The 22,765-nt window shown below is 36.6% G+C and overlaps 1 protein-coding gene across 2 annotated transcripts; it reads right to left on the bottom strand.

The window, feature by feature from the left end:
* Positions 1 to 159: 159 nt before the first annotated feature.
* LOC117421883 (kelch-like protein 20) lies at positions 160 to 22,749 on the bottom strand. 2 transcript variants are annotated; one of them, XM_059005669.1, is made up of 8 exons: positions 22,658 to 22,749; positions 10,984 to 11,099; positions 9,531 to 9,714; positions 6,390 to 6,533; positions 6,019 to 6,152; positions 4,239 to 4,447; positions 3,607 to 3,713; positions 160 to 2,228 (listed from the first exon to the last, which is right to left on the bottom strand). In XM_059005669.1, the coding sequence occupies exons 2-8, from the start codon at positions 11,066 to 11,068 to the stop codon at positions 2,144 to 2,146; spliced, it is 948 nt and encodes a 315-aa protein (XP_058861652.1). In that variant the 5' UTR covers positions 11,069 to 11,099; positions 22,658 to 22,749; the 3' UTR covers positions 160 to 2,143. The 2 variants fall into 2 exon arrangements, with proteins under 2 accessions (XP_058861652.1, XP_034783260.1); XM_034927369.2 differs by lacking the exon at positions 22,658 to 22,749 and adding an exon at positions 11,785 to 11,926.
* Positions 22,750 to 22,765: the final 16 nt, after the last annotated feature.

Here is a 22,765-nt window from a genome sequence, read left to right as displayed (position 1 = left end):
ATACAATAGTGTAAAACAGATGTTTTTCTTTGATAAAATGTCAAGTGGTATACATGCACGTTTGGTGATTTAAATCTGTATAGTACATCGCCCTCTGGTGGCGTTTCTAAACAAGCACATCTAATGTTTGTGAATTCTGTAAAAAGTAAAACGAAAGCATTCTTAATTTCCATGTTTTATTTTTGAAATTTAAATTAAATATTTTAATACCACATTTTCCATAGACTCAGAATTAACACAATATACTGGGGCATGCATTAGTCATGCATTTAATTGTCTGTTTTAAAGCTATTTAAATTAAATATATCAGAAAACTTAATCATAGACAACTATATATATATATATATATATATATATATATATATATATATATATATATATATATATATATATATATATATAGCTTCAATCTGTTATAAATAATACATTTACTAAACATAATATCCTCATTTCCAAATAAAAATTGTCAACCAAATGCAATTTTGTATTGTATTTACATTACATTTGGTGAAAGAGACAAATGCCAAATTAATAAAACAAAATTGAAATGATAATGACAAGGTTAATGACAAGGTTAATGACAAGGCGTTGAATGGTGGACAGTTGTAATCTCCAGGTTAGATGACCAAGGAAGTTCAAGACTACCTGAAAGTAAGGCATGTACAAAAAGCTTTTTTTAATATATATGTGTATATATATATATATATATATATATATATATATATATATATATATATATATATATATATATATATGAATATGCATGTTTGCTATACCATGTGTTTCTTTCATATCTGCACATAGGAGTGTATTATATTGACTTTAATAGCAACCTGTGTAACTACTGCCAAAAGAAGCACAACATTTCCAGAAAGGACCAGGGTCTATAAGATGGCAATACGTTTGTATGCACGTGATGGTCAATCTAATTCTATGTTGACCCACTGGTGCAATTGTGCTCACTTAAGTACATTTTTCACAAATACATTATATAAAGGAAGCACCATGTTTAAACGATATCGTCTTTAATATTTATCACTGATGCTAAACAACAAGACTGAAGACTGAAGTTGTTTAAAGGTGGCGCTCACATTAAAATACTTTGCTTATGTAAAATACCTTAAAATGAGCAACACTGGAGTAGTTGATAGTCATAAAAAATACAAATATCACTCTTCATCTTCTAAATCCTTGTCATTTTCTTCTGGAACGTGGGCGGAGGCAGCACACACTAGCTAGTGTCCTAGATCCAAAAATAATGTACCGTGTTCTTTTAAACATTTTATAATTAATGTGGATTTCCTCCTGGGGTATTGAGACACAGTTTAGTGTGGCTGTTCACCTGCCGGAAATCATTTGCAGAATTGCAGCCGTTCCTCTGAAAAAGAGGTTGCTGTGCGTAGTGTTCTCTCCTGGCGAGATATATTGTTCTGGAAATGCTTTTGGGCTACTTCAGATACAGTTCAAATGTTTATACAAGCTTGTGAATATTATTATTATTTATTTTTTAGCAGACGCCCTTATCCAGGGCGACTTACAATTGTTACAAGATGTCACATTATTTTTACATACAATTACCCATTTATACTGTTGAGTTTTGTTTGTTTTTTTACTGGAGCAATCTAGGTAAAGTACCTTGCTCCAGGGTACAGCAGCAGTGTCCCCCACCTGGGATTGAACCCATGACCCTCCGGTCAAGAGTCCAGAGCCCTAACCACTACTCCACACTGAGAGAGAATATTGATGCCTACCGTGAAAGTGTGGTACAGGTTACAGTGAGCACTGTTCAAATTACTAATGTGAAGCGGGTCTAGTATCAAGTGGTTCCGATTAGCGAGAATACTTCAAAAGTATTGACAAATTTATTACCCAATTTACAATGAAAAATATATATATATATACAGTATATATTTAAATTCTGATAATATGTCACATTTTAATGATCTAAAAAGCAGCAGATCTTAATACCACCAGCCTTTACCTCTATACTATCCAGCTGGTGTTTTAACCAGGGGGTGATGCACAATAGGGACCCCTTTATTCATTGTACAAACACAGTAGCAACTATGCAGGTATGCAAGGTCTGCTGATTTTTAGACCCTTAAAATGGATCTCCTTGTGTGTTTTCATTCCCTGGTGCTGTTCAGGAGATCAAAGAATCGCACTGTTCCATCTTCACCACACAGACTCCACCTCCCGGGTGCCTGCACTTCATACTCCCATAGTGTCTGAAAGGATAACGGCAACGGATGAACACAAGACATTTTACCAGCATGGTTCACAGCTTAATATACAGACAGTGCCAGCTTTAAAACAACAATCAATACATACCTGCATTCATTATCAGGAAATTGGCACATTTCTTATAAAAAATAGTTTTGCTACAGAATTGCTGAATACCTCTCCAGTGCAAAGTTTGTTACAGCTAACAAAAATGGTTGGATTAGTTTTTTGTCTAATTTACTTGTTCCCCCAATTAAAAACAAATGAGTATGTTTGCAAATTATAGCGGTAATAATGCTGATGGAAAAATAATAATGACTTGTGTAAAACTATTTTCAAAGACTTTGCTTACTTTGAAGCTTGTCATAAGAGAATACACTCAAATAACCTCAAATAGACAGAAACCAGTTTCATCTCAGACACAAGCCATTACACAAAATGGTGTGTTACATATTGTAGGTTCTATTTTCTTGTCCAGCCTCTTTAGTCGTCATTATACAAGGAACAGCATGTGGTAAAATTAATGTAGCTTTTCAGTTGTCTGTAATACTGACTATACATACACCTTGTGATCAGTTAATAAAAGCAACCTCTTTATCAATAAACCTATCAAGACCACTCGTTGCAGTATTGATTTATTTTCTTTCAGATTTTTACACTGAGACAGGGATTAGATGAACAAAGAGTAAAGCAATCCATTAAAAGCCTACCAAGGAAATCAGCAACAACCAGAGCAAGTCACTTCAAATGACATTTTTTAACTGTCCTCTTACCTTTTACAATGTACATGTCTGTAATCTTTCAGAGATATTCTTATTGCGATTACTAAAATATTATTGTTTTTGTCAAGTCTGTGTCAAGGTACATTCACCAGATTTCAGGAGCTGCTCTTCAGTTCTAGTTGTCTGCCATAGACACATGTAACACAGGCTAGATCATCCACATTGTCTTTATAGAAGTAAGGGGCAGCGCCATTTAGTAATCTGCCACTTTGGGTCAACTTTCCTTTTGCTTTTCTGGCAATACCCTGCTGTGCACTAGGTGGTGCTAGTGCTTACTAACATAAAGAGACTGGCTGATCTAGCCTACATAACACAAACAGAAGAGCATATTATGAACCAGATACAGCAGCTTAACACAGACTTCTCGGTACACCTGTGTACAGTCATCTTCCCTTTCATAGGACATACTGCACAGTTCTAAAACGCTTTATGAGAAATAGTAGCTCCTGAATACAGTATTAGTTTTTGTGATTTATAATAAGTTAATAGGGTGTCTCTTACGCTAATATAAATGCATCCAAATCTGAGATGGTAAAAAGGTTGATTTGGTACAGAATGACCTAGACAGTTAGCACAAGACTTAAACTATGACATTTCTTACCTCCATGTGTTTGTATCCAAACTATACGCTTCAACTGATTTCAGGTAAGTGGTTCCGTCGAAACCACCAACAGCCAACAGAATTCCATCCACAACTGCAAGACCCACCTGAAACATTAAACAAGACATCACAGAGCTTTGTGTTGAAACAAACCCTCCAAGAGGTGTGTCCTGATTCATTAAATATAAAACAACTTCAAGCAGTACAAACAGATATACAATGAAAATAACACTTATAAAGAACATCTAAATATCCCTGAGACACCAAGAAGATGTGTTCTTGTTTTAAATACAGTAAGACTAAAATGAAAGTATTACTACAAATTCTACTATTGAGTGGGTTTAGATTTATGGATTGATATTTTTGTTAAACAGTACAGAATAACATTATACTGTATAAAACCTGATTAAATGTTTAAATGTATTTTTTATCAATCATAATGCAACATTAAGATTAGATATACTGTTTAATTAATCTTATTTAAGTATACGGTATATTCAGATCTATCTACTAGATAAATAGCTATAGATATTTAGATTAATATATACTGTATACTGCATACCGTAATTATAATGTCACTGCCTGGTTTACCAGAAAGACTGAATCAGGTACAGTATATTGCATTCACCAACCTGGTTTCGTTTGCACCTCATTGGTCTGACCGGAGACCAGCTGTTGTTTTGTGGATCGAAGCGCTCGGCAGTGCAGAGCTGAAGCACTTCATCACGCCCCCCTGCTACATAGATCATACCCTGAAACACACAGCAGCCTGGGTTCTCTCTCCAAGACCCCATGCAGGGGCTATGAGACCAGCAGTCCTCCGTAGGATTGTAACGCTCCACTGGGCAAAAGCAAAGATTGAGACACAAGTCACTTTTTCTTCAGCATGAACTGTTAAATATCCTATTATGTGTGTTTTATGCAATCCTATATTGTTGTTTCTGCTAAGATCATTATTCTAAAAAACTATTCCTGCAAAAAAAAAAAAAAAAAAAAATGAAATAATGTGGGTAAGCATATTAGTGTTGCGCCGTGCACTGCAGGCCATAGGTCAAGCATTGTGCACTGAAGCCTGTGCAACTCTAATAAGCTTCCCCGCTTCACTTTCCCACAATTAGCTTCGAGGAGTCTTTTCAGAAGCATATTCTGCTGGAATAGTTAGAAAATGTAATATTATTTCAAATTAAAATACAGTAGATTAAAAAAAAAAATTATAAACCTCTCAGATCATCTCATCCCAACCAGGTTCCGAGTACAGCAGTCATTATCCTACCATAGATGTCCTTAAAAAGCTAACAGAACTTTGAAACATGTCTTTACAGTCCCAAAATGTCCTCATACAGATTCCTATCCTTGCAGCGGTCATTAGCAGTAGATAAATGGACGTGCTTTTGTTAATTGCTCTCGCGTTCAGCTCGCTAGAGTAACTGTCACTGTGGTTAAGTATCTAACAGGTATTGACCATGGTGTCATACATTAATGCTTAAAGACACAGTGGAACCTGCTCCTTTTTTATTTAAAATATCTGCTAACTGGTTAAATTAAATAAACTATGTTAAATAATAGCCACAGAAACCAATAATCTCAAGCAAACAATGTTAAAAGAAATTGCAGCTTTCCAAAGTAAGAAGGGGTTTCTATTTGAAACGTTTGTTCCTTTCCATGTTTCCTTCTCCTGTCTATACACCAGACTGCCCCTTTCTCAGACACATGCAAGACAAGGTTGTGGGACTCCTCTTGACCTTGAATTCTCAGAGACAGAAATAGAAGCCTGCCAACTGCTATCAAAACTGCGTGTTTCTCCCTGACAATCTCGTTCCTCCATTACATAAGACTGCCACGGTATTTTTGTACAGCAAGGTTGCACTTCCCCATGTATTTCCCATGGTTATACTATGCTAAACTTTTTAAAATATGCTTCCCCATATTGCTCTTAGCTTTACCATGCTTACCTACAGTATGCTTTACCATGCTTTCACTTTGCTTTATTACACTTTGCTAAACTTTTATAAGGTAAAAACCACCAGCAGCAGAACAACATAAAACCAGAAGCATGTATTTGGATACTGACACCCATAGCCATACACATACAGCATCAACACACAGCTGCACAGCCATTGCCATTCACAGACAACATCAACACACACTCTGCACTGTGCCTTGCGAAAGAGGGCGCACATGACCTACTGCTGTTTAACAGATTTGAATATCAACAGGAACCAGGTTAGCTGGGTACTGTACAAAATTATATCAAGATCGCATCATTGGTCCTACGCCTGTTGTGAGAATGACAGAAACAGAGGATTGGCAATTCTGTGATCCTGCTCTGGAAGTCAAAGGTCTCCCACAATCATTGTATATTTATCTTCAGGATCGTATTAGCTGATGTGATGCAGTCATTTCTATTAGTACCTGTGTTAAGAGCTGAATCCTCGTCAGAGCCTCCGATTGCATACAGGTACCCATCTAACACAGCCACTGCAGCCCCTTTGCGCCGGGAGCTCATTGGAGCAACTTTAAACCACATATTCACTTGAGGATCGTATCTAAAACAAAGTCAAACAAACCATACAAACCACATTAACATTGCAAAGCTGGAATATAAACCTCCGGTCAGATTGTGGTACGGATACCAAAACGTGACATGTAATAAGACTTTGGTATGCATTATATTACTGTGAAGTACATACGATAACTTGTGAACTCTTAAACCTAACATTAAGCCTACTTTCATGTGCCAATCAAATTGTATTCAATTAGATACAAATATTACGAATTGTTACCTCTCCACCATGTTCATGCAGGTGATGCCATCATATCCACCGATGGAGTAGAGATACACTCCCATAGCAGCCAAACCCACACCACTGCGCCCACTGCTCAACGAGGCCACATTATTGCTCCACGTGTTTGATTTGGGGTCGTACCTTTAAGAGTGAATACGAGGATGGAATGAACAGGATACAATCTGAATAGGTCAACCCTCTATCAACGGCTTTTTTCCAGTCATTAGCCAACCAGCTGCTTCCCCTACTGATTGAAAGTATCATGCTTTGACCCAGCAGACACTTTTAACCAGCAAGTGCAAGTGTAAGATATCCTGAGAATAAGGCACAGAAAGCGAGAACTTTCTTTAACCTAAACTTTCACCAGATATCACATTTTATAATGAAAACACATGTTTGGTATAACATGTTTTTTCTATCAAAAGTGCACATTTGAGACCTATATAGTTAAGTGCAAAGCAATAATATTTATGGCATGATTTTGTTAGCCACAATAAATTTAAGCAGGTTCATGTGTCTACCAGTTGGTTGCTAAACTGGAGTTTTTTTCTAATACATTTCAGTTAACTATTGAGTTATGATGTTTAAATCCAAAGCTATATATGAACGTAGCTCCCAGAACATACTGTACAGTAGTAGGTAATTCAGACTCATATTCCAAGCATACCTTGAAAATGTCAGTTAAGGGAATACATTTCCTCGTGAGTTTCAGGAACCCCAGCTACGAGCTACGTCACACATGCAACTAAATGAATCTACCCGTCAGCAGCCGTTTCTGCTCTTTCTCAAATTGCTGATTAAGTAGTCTAGTTTAGACAACCAGGTTAAGATTCCCCCGCCTGACATTCCAGGCTGCGCGTCTGTATTTAAATTTATCTTCTAATGACAACCTGACATGTCACTGACAGGCAGTGACAATCCTAGTGGTGTGGCGCTGAAGACAGTGATGAGATGAAGTCAGCAGCTATAACGGGCCCTTCTTTAATGAGCCATGATCGATCACTCGGATAGCTCGAAGCTCAAAGCCAGGTAAAGTCAGATTTAGACCCGAGACAGATTCAAACCCAGGCCTCCAACAAATGACAAGGCACACACTTGTGAATCTGTTCTGCTGCGTCACCTCTGCCCTATTTATATACAGTTAGCTTTTCTTATTCGTATACTTATAAATCATTACTGTCACGTTCAGGTATTATCAATGCATGTTATTTAAAGTTTCTAGTTATTTTAACTTTTAGACCTTGTTTAGCCATTTAAATACAACCTATACATGTTACACAACCTTCAAAAGGATGAGTATTATATAGAACAGATTGGTTTTTTGATGGAGGATGCCTGGGCTGACAAGAAATACTATATTTGGAGACACAGAATGGAAAGCTGTCCTTTAAAATGTACTCGACCCTGGCCTGTACCCCTGGGTTTGTTCACGCTGTCACGACTGTTTAAAAGCCAGTGCCTGTGACAGTAAATGCATGTATATTAAATGACTTCTGGCTAAGTGTGCATAAGTATCTCTTTTTAATTAGAATTATGACAGACTAGCACTAGAGCTCTAATGAAAAGCGTGCCAGTCAATTAGCTCGGCAGCACACACCATTAACAGCCACCCACACAGGTCTGGGTAGATTTTACTTTTAGATAGAAAGGTTTATATCTACAGTACACATGTTATTGAGTGACCTATATAGCATACACATGACTTCATCTCTTGTGAGTTATTGGGTTAATATTATAAATAAAAATGGACATAGTGGACCATTTTTCACATATTGCACAATTAATGCAAAAGCCATTTTTCATGTAGGTATTAGCAGTGAACAACATACTGCATATTGTAATTCAGTGAATTATGTGCCTTAAATCAAGCCCCGCATCTGCTTAGCTACAGGTGTCATTTGGAACAGTTTTTCTTTTAATTCAGTATGTAGAATACAAAACAGTTCAATACTCAAACTCTAAACACTCATTGTACAATATATAGGTACTTCTTCATAAGTGTATTATATGGAAACAAATTAAAATGTAAAGCTTTTGATGTTTTAATTGCTAAGTGTATCATAAAAAAAGGATTTCCCTTTCATCTGTGTGGATAAAAAGCCTGATTAGAGCCGTTATCTAAAATTCAAAAATGAACTTGATTTTTAACCAAAATAAAACATAAAAAAAAATCATAACCCCAAACTGTTATTTTCAGTTTTCATTTTATACAAAATGGACTATGAATTTAACTCTGGTTATTTCAAAACATTGCAGGTTAAAATTGGCAGACATAATGTATTATTCAACATGGGGGAATATTGTCACAAGGAGTTCCTCAGAGTACCACAGTTTGTAAGTACCAGATTCAAAAGAGCTGGCCAACCACAAATACCTTCGGGTTAGGGTGTCACTGGGTACATTTAAATAAACGAGTGTTAATGCAGCATCCAATCCTGTTAGAACAAGAATCTGATCTAAGATGGGTACAGGCCAGACTTGCCTGCAATGTGGATGAGCTCCAGTCACTTTCAGTGGCCTATTGGGACCTGACGCAGTGCATTTCAAATATGACTGCATATGAAGACTGTTTTATTAAAGCCTGTTTCGATTGATTGGTTGATTGATTTTAAATATTGCTTGTGAGGAAGGTGAGGGGAAGGCTATTGTGTCAAATTGTGGTGGTGGATTTTTGTCAAGCACATTTCATTTGACTGAGAATTGAACTCAGACATCCCTTAGTGAAGACCTGAGAAGCTTGTAAATTAACCAGCAACACCACCTTAGACCATTTTTGAAAAGCGTTTGTGTTTGTATTATATCCTTCTGTTTCTTTGTGGCCGTATTAGGTCATATTTCTAAAATAGTCAATGGACAGTAGCATGTAGATATTGTAGATTGCGGATTTGTTTAGTAATAAAATGCACTGGGAAGATCCACAGACCAGGAGCATCTGCACATACACTTAACATCACTACAGTACCAAGGCCTGGCTCATACCTTTTGCAGTGTCCCACAATCATTTTCAATTTCACACCAGAATAATTTGCTATGTAGACGTCATATGTGCAGTTTTGAAAGAAGCACATATAATTAATATTCAGAAATTTTTTTATCTACACCTGTTGTGCTCTATCAAAGGGGGACAAACACAAGTACCTTTCAACACTGCTGGTGCAGGATATTTCATCGTGACCTCCCACAGCATATATCATGTCACCAAGTACAGCAACAGCCACATCGCTCCGGTGTTTTGCCATCGGTGCCCTCACCCTCCACTCATGGACCTGGGGGTTGTAGCACTCCATTCGGGATGCAGGGTCATTTATACTCCAGCCCCCAACTGCAAAGAGGGGGGTAACACAGAACAGGCATTACAAAGAACTACAGCGACTAATGTATCAGGCAGTGCCGTTACACACGGCCCCCTGTCAGTGAGATGAGTTTTAAAACAAGCTGTACAGCCACACCTGTAGATGAGCATGGCTCCTTTGCATAGTGGTTAAAATACTTGCTTGAGGCGTTCGTGATCGATGGTTTGCACCCAGCCTCTGCCTTGTTAGATCCACAGATTAACCAGTAAAGCATTTTCACAAACATCATACCCAATGAAGACCCCAAAGAATTTTAGTATTTCAGCATATCTATAGATCTATTTCAAAATAAGCTATAATATAATAAAATAGCATTGGAATAAAATTGCATTGGAGTACCAAATACTAGTGTTTTACCATGACAAAAACCCAGCTGAACCATTGACATACAACAATGGCAACACAGTTAAAAAGGTATTACCTGTATTTCACCTGTTGTAACTGTTCTGGTACTAAGGTACTGAGAAGGATTGCCGGTGTGTCTTGGTTCATAGCATATGGAAAGATCAGTATGAGGCTCCATGTAGCCAGAAGGAGTCTTTTTGGGACCACACTTATTTTTTCTTTAGGTTACATTAGGAGAGACAGTGGAATGACAAGGCCTCTCATCAGAAGCACAGATTAATGGATAAGACCTGGTTCCATCTCTGAGCTTGTTTCTACATTGTTTGAATGAGTGTGAAAACCTCCTGATTGTTTTCTCAGCTGCTTCTTGTGCAGCTGTTTGAAAGATTCCTGCTGCCGGGCATTTTAAGTCCCGTAAGACAGACAGGGTGGTTACAAAATCCAAGCATTTGAAATAGAAGCTGATTTAAAGCACAAAGAGCTAACAGAATAATAACAGCAAATCAATATTTATTACAACCAGTCAAGGGCAGCATTGAAATATCTGGAAGGAGTGAGCAGTACATTTAGTTCTAGTAGCTCTGGAAAAACTACCATAACAAAAACTATATACACTTTTACCTTACTGTATTTGTCTTTTATAGGAGAAGGTGTTGTTTATATAAGGTAAGATGTACTGGAATTGTTTTGTCTTTGGCACAAGAAGCCATTTTAAGGTTTCAGACAAAAGAAATTGCAACTACAGGCTGATTCTTGCTACCTGTTTGTGACTCTAAAGTAAACTGTTAACTACCCCATCAGAAAAAAACACCACTGGATAACAGATGAAATAACTTGGCACTGCAATGGATTACCAATGTGTCTGGTTTTTAGTTGACAGCACAGCACAATACCTGCAAACACCACCTCTCCATATCGAATGGTCTTGCAAGCCCTGCTTCGTGTGAGAGGAGTGTCAGGTTTTTCTGGAGGTAACATGACACAGTTTTTGGATTCATCAATGGCTTCCCTAGAACAGCAGAGAAAAAAAATAAGTAATGGTAAATAAGAAACATTACACCTAAACTGGAGAACAAGATACTGCATTTCTAAGTAATATGCAGACGCAGGCCTGCTGTATAAGAGGAAAAGATAGATAAAACAATCTGTTCACTATTTCTTTTAAAGTAACAGTATAATTACACTAAGCACTTACTATTAAACATAATTTGGTTTTCATAAAGTGTTTCATAAAGGTTGTTTCATGAATCATAAAACACTCATAAAGTATTTGACAAACATTTCAATGAGGAGTCTTTCTCTAAGTGTTCCTTTACTATCTATCGTTTTCATTTTGGAACATTAAAAAATAGAATTCTTAGAAAAAATACATCGTAAAGGTCTATTTTAATGGTCTAAAAAAACAGGTGGTGGGTTATAATACCAGCACCTTAAAATTGAAATAGAGTGTCTATATTCTCATTCAAATAGTTTGATTTCTAACAAAACATGTATTTTATTTCTATTTCACATGCATAATAAGAGAAAAAATATTCTGACCATCTAAAAATACACACACAAGACATGCTGGAAATGTTGCATGAAGGAAATATGCAAGGCAGTCTTATTATGCCCAAATACTTCAAAAATGTTTAAAAAAAGAACAAGAGGCACATTCATATTTTTCAATGTGTTCAAAGTAAAACTATAATTACCCCTTTTCATTGTAAACACCCATGTTTGTATCTGCCTTTTGAGCTGATCTGTAGAACGTCTAACTGGATGGAAATGCCTGAAGTGTTCCTCAGTTAATACTATACTGTCTTTATAGTGCTGCTCCTTGACTGGTAATAATAGCTGCTCATTGCTGGCTGTGAAAACTAGTCAGACAGCAGGAGCCTGTAACGCAAGCCAAATGTCACACAGACTGAATGCCAATCAAACATTTGTTATCTTGATGCCATTTAGTGAAGGATGTTTTATAATGTGTTATTTAGAAAGCAGCTCTAAAATGGATAAGGTTTCTTTTCTGCTGGGTTGCTGGGTCCATACACCCCACAGCAAACTTAATGAAACTCTTAAAAATGCTGTTTGTCTTGCTTTTAAAATACGCTGTATAACACTTCAGGGATATTCTTCTACACATTGCATCCTGATGGGGAGATCTATGTTTCCTTAAAACAAATGTCTTATTTGTGATATTTGTTTCACTATTTGCAACTATTTAATATAAAATGCATTGTTAGAGGGGAGGAAGGCATGGAGGACTGTACTATTTAATATAAAATGCATTGTTACAGGGGAGGAAGGCATGGAGGACTGTACTATTTAATATAAAATGCATTGTTACAGGGGAGGAAGGCATGGGGTACTGTACTATTTAATATAAAATGCATTGTTACAGGGGAGGAAGGCATTGGGTACTGTACTATTTAATATAAAATACACATTAAGTACATTGTAATTGTGAATAGTAACATTGTAATTTAAGTACACATGTATTTACTAAGTAACTACAAAGTAATAGGAGACACTTAATCTAGAGTTTTACCCCAAATAGTTCCATGAATTCTCTCCCCCATGCACATCCATTCATTATATAGGTCTCAAACGTTGCATTTTGAAAGAAGCACGTGCGGTATTTTCATTTTAAAACATGTAGTTAATGGAAGTGCGCACTTGTTTTGTCAGCTACAATTACTTTAAGGTAGCTATCCCAGCATTTTTGTAAGTCATCCAGGGATACAAACAATACAATTGTATTCTTCATCACCAAGTGGAACTTCATCTCAAGAGCTGCCTCCACATCCAATCATATAACTCCACTGGAGCAGCAACACAATGCCAGCTAATTGGGGACCGGTTTTGTTGTCTGAAGATACAGTCAAACCACTATTATCTAAAATACTTGGGACCAGCAGGTGCCCAAAAAATCAGCTTCTTTAGATAGTCACTGTAAATTATAAACTCCTAATCAAGAAACCTTCATAAATAGTCACAATACTACAATAGTATTTTACCTTGAAATATATACAGTAAAATACAGTACTGTAATATACATGCTAGAGACTGAGATCTGGTTAGTGCAATCTCTATGACAAGGCAGCACTAATATTTCACGTGTTATGAATAAGTTGTCAATAGTAAAACAAGGTTTTTTGCATTTCAGAGGACCTCATGTGGTACCGCTTGTTAATGGCATGGAGTTTTTCTTTTAATCAATATGTAGTGCAAGTGAATACAGATCTTTGTTCAATATTTTTGTTCCAGAAAGTCCAAAGGACAGAAATGCAAACAATATGGGATCTTATTGTGTGGTCCAGTGGTTAAAGAAAAGGGCTTGTAACCAGGAGGTCCCCGGTTCAAATCCCACCTCAGCCACTGACTCATTGTGTGACCCTGAGCAAGTCACTTCACCTCCTTGTGCTCCGTCTTTCGGGTGAGACGTAGTTGTAAGTGACTCTGCAGCTGATGCATAGTTCACACACCCTAGTCTCTGTAAGTCGCCTTGGATAAAGACGTCTGCTAAATAAATAAATAATAATAATAAATAATTGTGTGTCTGGGACAAATATTGTGTTTATTAAATACATTTTAAAAAGATCAATGAAATTCAATTAAAATCCGTATGATTTAGAATGTTAGTAATAGTCGACCCCCAGAAATTCAGAAATAATACCTGGACTTCTTTTTCAAAAAATGTGTTCCTAATTTTTAAATTGGTGTTTATGATGCTGCTTCCTGGTTCATGTGCTGTAGGTCACATGGTCTAATTGGTGGAATTACAGAACAGGAAATGATTAGGTACCAGGAAGTACAAGGCCCTACAGTATAGTTCTGTATTTGAAATAGCGGCATATCCCAAACTAAAGTTATTTTTGTACACTGTTTGTTTTGCCTTTTTTGTATATATGAATGTCAACTTGTGTATATATCCTCCTGCACTAGGGATACCATTGCTGGTACCCTAGTGGTGGCCACCAACACTGCAACTGAGCATTAATAAAACCTGGATGACTGTGCAGCATTTCAATCTCAAACCCTCTCTGTCTCTCACACAGTAACAGAACAGCACTGTTACAGCTAGTAATCAGGAGGTCATTTTAAAGTCCTGGTTAGCACTCCTTTAAATGACCTGCTTGTGCATTTAATGGCACTGCATTTGGACTGAAGAGATTAACCTTTAGCAGTTTGGCAGCTGAGTTAAACTTTACAGCAGCTACTGCGCGGTCTATAGCATTTGATACTGTCCTTGTGAAATTCAAATGAGATGTATTACGATCTGCAATATTCCCAAGATGACATCTGTTTAAACTGGACAATGTGGTGAGAACAGATCATTACCTAATTAGCATCATATCTGAGGGGGGTTTGTTTTTCCTTTCAGATTCACCACCCAAGATGCTAACCTTAACAATTCACTTTTATAAACTATAACGTACTGGTTGGCAAACCTTCACAATCTACAACTAATCTTTCACTTCTGCATTTGCAGCTGATGACAGGTCTACACAGATGCTCCGGAGAGGGCTCCCTTTGACACATACTGGTTGTGAAGCAGTTTTTAAACAGCTGCTCTGTCTAGTAGGGGTGGATGGTCATTATGTTGCATCATTTTCTAAATGGGATATTAACAATACTATATACTTTGTTTATGAAGCATTTAAAAATAATCTAGATGTCAGCTCGGAGCCTATTGAATCTCATTCTGATCTCGTTAAAATCTGTCCTGTAGTCAGCCATAGAAAATGATCTATAACGTGCTTATGTAAGTCCCACAGCAAACAACAGGTGTATTTCATAAGCAATAAGCCCTTTAAGAAATGGAATACTGCATTCTCCTAGTTGTAGCTCCAGTACAACACAAAATGAATCGTTTAAGACATGATGCTCATGTGTTTGTTTGTTTTTTCTCTCTGCTAAGTTGACTTCCTTTTGAACTTCTATCAAGCAGTGACGTTTCGCTGGATTGCAACTATTTTTCCAGTCTGACATAATAAATGTGTTTGGATTGTATACAGTATATGAGTCAGACTTGGTTTGGCTGTAAACCTAGTTGTAAGCCTTATGCTTAAAGCCAATCTCCAGTTTATCCATTCAACCCTGCTACCACATCAGAGGCACAATCTCCGCTAACAATACACAAGTGTGAATTGTACTGTAATTTGACCATTTCCCAAGCTTATGGTTTATCAGTTTGCTCTCTGCCGTACCATGTGCCCCAAAGCTTTTAAATTTGTAACAGGGATTTAAGAACTATCAAACCAAACTCCTTATTTTATTATCAAGATTCTCTCTTGGCTGCCATCATTGTTTGTACCATATTGTAAAATAAAATGCTAAACGCTTCTTGAAACAAGTACAATTGCTTATTTTGAATAGATGATGAATTTGGCACTGGAAATAACACTGCTTGTTAATTCTGTGTCGACAACAGAAGATGTCCTAGTTACAGTAACCATGTAAAATAAATAACATTAATATTGAAAATCCTGTACTCGCCAGAACTGTTGGGACAACTTTTTGAAAGAAAATAATGTTCTAATAGTAAATGCTTTTATTTATAATATATATTTAAGACAACAAAATGCAAAATAAAGAAATAAATAAATAAATAAATAAATGCTTATTCAGCCGTCATTATGCGAAGGCACTTACCTTGATGAAATGGAAAATCTGTCTAAACCATCCAAGCAATGTGCCCACATTTCATTAATATAGCTGTGTATAATTAGTTTGGCTTATTGCTGTCGTTTATAGATTTGGCAGCAACTCCCCAGCCGTCATACTATCGATCCTCTCGTAAAAGTCGTTAACATTTTTTAAAGGCCAAAGGCTCCTAGATAGTAAACATCTTTATAAAATAGGGACATAAATTATTTAAGGAAGACATAACATGTGATACAGTCTTGGCCTAGATTCACCCATGGTGCAATGCAGGGAGTACTGTAGGCAAATGTCAAGGCCAGTTTAATTTATAAGTCTCAAATGTGCAGATACTGTATTATAGTAAAAATGTATTTTCATTTTAAACCTGTTATCTGGTATTCCACCTTGAGAGTGAAATTGTCCCCATCCTTTCAACACCTTCATTCCTATCATTAACCAGCTAGTTATTGCAGCCAGTGACACACTTTGACCCAGAAGACACTGCCAAGTTGAAATGACTTCGAAAGGCATAAAACAGATAAAGTATTCCCTTTAGGGGTCTGGGATTGTAAGGACTAATTAACAAGGATTCAGGCAATCAAACATGTCTGGAGTGACATATTGAAAGCAAATTCCTGCAATGATCAAAGACGTCCTATCTGGTGGTCAGTGGACCTCCCTTGATCCTGTCCCTTGAAAAATACATTTTCTTAGAATTTTTTTTTCTATGACAGCTTGTGACTTTTACAACTCGTGAGTGACTTGATGGATTGATTTGAAAACTTCATAAAGGTGGTGGAATGAAAAATACACAGGAAAGCACCCACCACCTGGCTATTTATATATCTATTCACCATGTTGAGGTTCAGTTCCTTTATCGTACCCCTGCATACCATACAGTTAATTAAAAAAAAATATATAAATCTGACTACTATAGTACAATTCATTTTTCAACTTGAAGTAAATAGCCACCATTCTTTGTTTGTTTAAGAATACAACATATTATTCAATTTGTGTGTACCTTATCAAAATGAAATATTTGCTGTGCAAGGCTGCCTCCTAAAATACATTAGCAGTGGTTTTAGCCATGAAGATGTTCCCACTGCAGGCAATGTGCACCCATAAAAAAAGATATATCAGTTACAGCACTTGTACCAGTAACTAGTTCATAAAACCAGTTCATGTGCTGTTGCTGGTTTGCTTCTGTCAAATTCGATCCTAACTTTTGACACCTTTACAGAAGGACAGGTGCAGCTGAAGGTGTAAACATGGCCTTGATAGAGTATCGTTTTGCTTCTTTCAGTGCCAGATAGCTTCTAACTAAACGTATTTTGAAATAGTTTAAAAATATATATTTTACTACATAAAGTAATATTCAATAGTGGTTGTAACAATGTTTGTACACATGCAAACAAAACATTATATCAGTACCATACATCCCTGGTAAATTAAAAAACACTCAAAAGTGGTATATGTAGTACTAAAAGAAACTCAAATGTTTTAACTAGCAGCCTTTCCCGATGTCTTTGTTGAAGATTTTGGGAAGACTTTTATTTACAAATGGTTTTCATAGAATGTGTTTGCTTTTAAAAAAAAACAAAAACGGAGGCACTTCTTGGAATTCCCTTCAATTTTAAAATCAAACCAGTGACATCACAATCGAAGACCTATCACAGCCACTTAAAGTGATTCTCCTCCTCAACCTTTTCAATTATAATGGTCTAAAAATGTTTTGTTATATATATATATATATATATATATATATATATATATATATATATATATATATATATATATATATATATATTTATTTATTTGAAGTTACAAGACCCTGAACATGTGTGTATGTGTGTACAGGTTAACTTATCATTCATATTTGTAAAGACCACAGCAGTGCTTGAGTAGCATCTACTGTGAACATGAGCAGAGGGAACCTTTTTTTTTTATTATTTCAAATATCATCAGACCAAGGAACTATAATAATCCTTAGAGATAAGCTATTTTTATTATCGGCAATAGATTTAAAAACACAGGGGGTAAGAGATTTCACACTTAATCCTCGTACTGACAGGACTTTTTTACAGAGAGAACCAGCGAGACATTAATTCATAACAGCTGCTTAGAACATAACACTTGTCTGGGCATCTAGACACAAGCTCAGATTACAGCCACTAGGGGCATTTTTGATTAACTGACCCGGCTATTTTATATACAGCTATTTTCCAGTAACATTTCAAAAGTGTATGATGCCATTTGTATTTCATGCAGCTTCTAACATCTACAGCATCTTCATTTGTGTTTATAGCCTTATATATTGCTGTAATAGAGGTTGCACAGATAAACCGGGTACCCTTGTGAGTGATTTAAGGTGATGTGAAAGAGAAACTAAAGAACAAACCATAAATATTTACCGGGGTGAAAAGTGGGTGCTGCAATAAACATTTACTGTCATAAACTATTGTATAAGTTTATATACATATAAAGTGTAGAGTACACTGCTAAATTACCATGCAAGTTAACTATAGGAAACTTTTATAAGGGGTTCGGAATACATACTTCAGAGATTAGCAAGCCGACAACGTGAAAATTGAAAAGGAGCTGGGGATACAAAACTAAACAAGACGGCAAGTGGGTAAGTTAGGATAACGCTCACAACCCAACACGTTCAACAAGTAGCCTTTTAAGGTACTTGAGGTGAAGATCATGTAAACTTAGCAATTCATTAAAGTAACACCCAGCTCTGAACACAGAGCATTAAATAACAGGAATATTGCTGCTGACACTGATATCATTTTGCAGCTGTCACAGGCTGCAAGCTGCCAAAGCCTCTTGGAATGGCAAGGGAACACATGTAATATCCCACAAAGATGCGCCTGAAAGATCTCTGTAAGAGATACCGCCCACGGAAAGCCAGACACGTGTTAAATGCAGAGATTTAAGGCAGGGGGAGAGAGTTGGAATATCCCAGAAAGCCTCTACGGTATATTTAAAATACAAGTCAACAACAAAGAATTTGAAGCACATGGTGTGTAACATACTGTGAACCTCATGTGCATAGGCGCCTAACACATGAGGCAGAAGGGGCACGTGCCCTGCCAATTTTGAATATGGGGCAGGCAAACTTAATATTTGGCCCCTCCACTTTTTTTTCGTTATATATAGATGGGCCACATTTATAAACAATCACAATTAATTCTCCCTACACGAACATATTGGTTTCACCCAAGGTTCACCCATGGCTAATGTTAGCTATAACAGAAAGAGAAAAACGTTGCTAAGCAAATGTGAACTCGGCAGGAGGTCAGGAGAGACGACAATGAAATATTAATACATAAATAGGCATATATTTTAAATGCACTTAGATTAAGCAGTAATAAATATATAACATGGCGGCATTTTACTGTGAAACTGTGAAACAGTTGGCTACAGTAACTTTCAGCAGTTCTTCTTTACTTTTGCCCCCTCCCACATTAATTTATTAATTTAGTCATAAAAAAAACATTCCTTCAATAATTCATAAGATAACGTTTTTTAATATTTTCCAATGTTAAATGAAATGGTCTAATTTATTCCATATGAGCAGACAGTCATTTCTAACCCACCTCCTGCTCTAAACCTTACCTAGAGGGCTAATGCAACACAATGCTATTCTCTCTTGTTAGGAGACTGGTTCACTGCAACAGGCGTTTGTCTGAAGTATGAAATCACATACTGGTAATAGTAGGCATTAGTTGAACTCTACTTTAGTGTCCCACCTGTGCGTGTGCTTATGGGCACATTGTGGTACAGGAGGTTTCTTCTTTTAATGGGACACCATTACAATGTATACTTAGAGCACCCTTAAAACCACTTGTGTTCCTTATGAGCTAAAAACACCTAATAATAACAAAAAGAACAAGACCATCGTCATTAAACAATTTAGACTTACTCACACACCCTGAATTGTTTAAACTTGTACAGCTGCCGTCTTCCACAACACCGTCGGAAACAATACAGCTATTAGTCTTAAAGACACACTTCCTGGTAAGGTAAACCTTAAAAAAAATTAAAAATAAAAGATTCCCACCCATCAACGAGAATCCTCGAGGGTTGCTAGGTTACCAGTAATTAGTTTATAGAAACAATTCCGAATGGATTTCAGTTTGGGAGCGCAGGACACTTAAAATAAACCAAATTAAATTAGGTTACAATATGAACACTGATTACAGGCTGTTATGTACAATCATTGCCAGCATGCATTTCAAATGACATCCCTTTATTAGATACATATTGTATATGTTGTGGTTATATGTTTGGCTTTGGTTTCATATACCAAGCACGGTCTGGAAATGGTTGACCATGTCAATAGTTCATGGTTTAAATATGAACTGGTTTAAATATGAGCTTTAACACATATTCTACTGCATAAACAAGCATATATATATTCTGTTCTGTAAGAAGGTCAAACTATAAGGACCTTATAGCAGGGCAGCGGCAGGAAAGAGACTCCGAGGCAAGGAAGCTGCAGTTTAAGTGCTAAAGCGCACTTTAATTAACAAAAATAATATGATAAAAAGGGCACAAGGGCCAAAATAAAGGTTTAACAAAACACAATGTCAGGCTGGGCATTCGCCTTCACTGAATACAGACAGAATATACAAACACAGCAACAACACAGATATTTAAAAAAAAAAAATAATAATAATAATAATCACCAACTCATCTCTCAAAATGGAGCCCTGGGCTCTCCTTTTGTAGGATGTGGCTGCTCCCAATTAGCTCCAATTATTCTACTTCGGAGCAGCCACATTCTCACATGTTTTTGGCAGGGACATGAATTAACCCCATCCCTGCCAACCACCACCAAAACACACACAAACAGCACAATCTTTACAGGCAGAGCTCTTGCACTGCCACAGACCTGATAAGATGTGTCTTAATGTTTTCAGAATTAATGAATAAGCAAACCGATTATAATAATATAACAAATTATTATAATATAACAATTACTAGTGCATGAATATCATCTTTGGTATTCTCTCACAACTTTGTCAATTTGTCCAGCAATAAGTTCTCTGAGAATATCCAGTGGCACCTGGGGAACTGAACAGCAAGTGTGCAATCTGATTTAAGAATAGAGTTAGGTTTGTATGTAGATAGACATGGATTTCCCTGCAGCATTTGGCTCTGTGCGAAACTACAACCTGTTGCGGCTGCTTGCTTGCTGCAAGACCTCTCTGCTCTGCAATACTGAAGAGAACTCCAAACTCATGCAATGTTGTGGTGAAGTAACAGGATGTACAGCACCTGCATATCATACTGATATGACAAATGTGCTGGCCTCATGCTTAATGAGTGTCTATGAAATCCAAGCCAGGATCTAGTCTGCAAGTAGATATTGTACATCGTTAAAACCCACCCTAAACTGAGCTGGTACACAGTGTCCACACACTTGTGTCATGTGGTTATGAGCTTAAATCACCACATTCCTTGTCAGAATGGGCGCCTGACACACTTAAATCACTGCATTCCTTGTCAGAATGGGGGCCTGACACACTTAAATCACTGCATTCCTTGTCAGAATGGGGGCCTGACACACTGCGTATGCGGCAGCTCTCTTGACCAAGGTCACACAAGGCTTCCTCTTTGACATGGAAGAACAGACATGAGGCTGGTGAGGTAAGCACACTATTGTACTCAGTCAGCTACACTGACAGTAACACCAGTGCAGTGCAGTTTCACACGGAGTACCAAAGGGTAATGAGACCTCATCCCAATTAGCTAATGTGAAAACCACTTCTATCACAGTTGCTATAATAGAGGCAACTACTGTAGATGCTTTGAGATGTATTTAATAATAATAATAATAATAATAATAATAATAATAATAATAATAATAATAATAATAATAATAATAATAATAAATTATATGATGAAACAGTTATAGACTGAGGTTAGCAAGAATAGCCTAGAACGTGATCATGAACAACTTTATTTCATTTATATAAAGAGACTTCTGGACCCTCTGAGTGGTCATTAAAGCCAGGTCCCATATTATGGCATTTCAATTAAAATAAGTCATGAAATTACAAATTAAAAATTAATTCAGCAAAAATGTAAGTATATTCATTTCCAAGTATACATTATTTGAAACATACTAGAAGTATACTAAGTATATTTGATATACTTATGGTGTATATTTTGAATAAAAAAGGCTTTTACTATTCATTCAAATGCATTCCAGTCACAAACTCACGTGTAGTTACTTTACAGCTGTAGAAATAGAAAGTGCCTTCAACTCATTTGAACCCAGCGTGTCTTGTTTTCTAGCCTTGAATATGCTGTCTTAATACATTTTTCATTGTAATGGTTTCTCAAGGGTATTGTTTTTTTTACTAGAGCCTGCAAGAAGAAAAATCTATTACATGATATATTAGCTTTACAAATCCTGACAGCACAGTAAATTACACCCTTATTGTAATACACAGAATCAGCAGCTCAAATAATATAAATCAGAGAATCAAGTGACTAATTAAACATTGTGTTCAGTTTGAATATTTTTGTAATAGTAAATATCTAGTTCACTTTTACATTATATTAACATTGCATTACTGCATCCTTAACATTCAATAATAAATTCTGAGGTAAGGAACTCAAGTAGAGCAGAAAGACATAGTCAAGTACATATGGTACACGTCTTGGCTGCTACTGTCAGTGTCAATGGAATAACTTCAGCTTTACTTGCAGTACCCAAAGTTCAGCAATGTTTTACCACCACAAATAAACTATGTCCACCAGATCACTGTTAAAAATTCCAGCACAACTTTATCAAAGTACTGGTTTTCACCCGGTCATGCTGGTTTAAGAAACTGTAATGTGGTTTGATATACCAGCTATGTTTCCAGCTAGAAACCAGTAAAGAGTTTCATAAAAAAAATAATTAAATACAGTGTAACCTACCAGAATCCAAGGTGTTACTGGGTTCTTCTGTTTCTTGTTTTAGACCAGTAAGATGATCTTGTGTTCACCACAGCTGCACAGTGAGGACCATACGACAGGCGAATGAGG

Source organism: Acipenser ruthenus, chromosome 31 (assembly GCF_902713425.1).
Source record: "Acipenser ruthenus chromosome 31, fAciRut3.2 maternal haplotype, whole genome shotgun sequence".
Lineage (NCBI taxonomy): Eukaryota > Metazoa > Chordata > Actinopteri > Acipenseriformes > Acipenseridae > Acipenser > Acipenser ruthenus.
The sequence above is the reverse complement of the archived record's forward strand: the minus strand, read 5'-3'. Positions and strand labels throughout refer to the sequence as shown.

What these genes read in the sequence shown, in the direction of transcription:
- LOC117421883 (XM_034927369.2), bottom strand. Translation starts at nt 11,807, where the DNA reads ATGGGTGTTTACAATGAAAAGGG. An exon ending in TGAGGTGCAAACGAAACCAG is followed by an intron (nt 3,714 to 4,238) that starts GTTGGTGAATGC and finishes TTAATGTTTCAG; the next exon opens with GTGGGTCTTGCAGTTGTGGA. An exon ending in TTGGATACAAACACATGGAG is followed by an intron (nt 2,229 to 3,606) that starts GTAAGAAATGTC and finishes TTATCCTTTCAG; the next exon opens with ACACTATGGGAGTATGAAGT.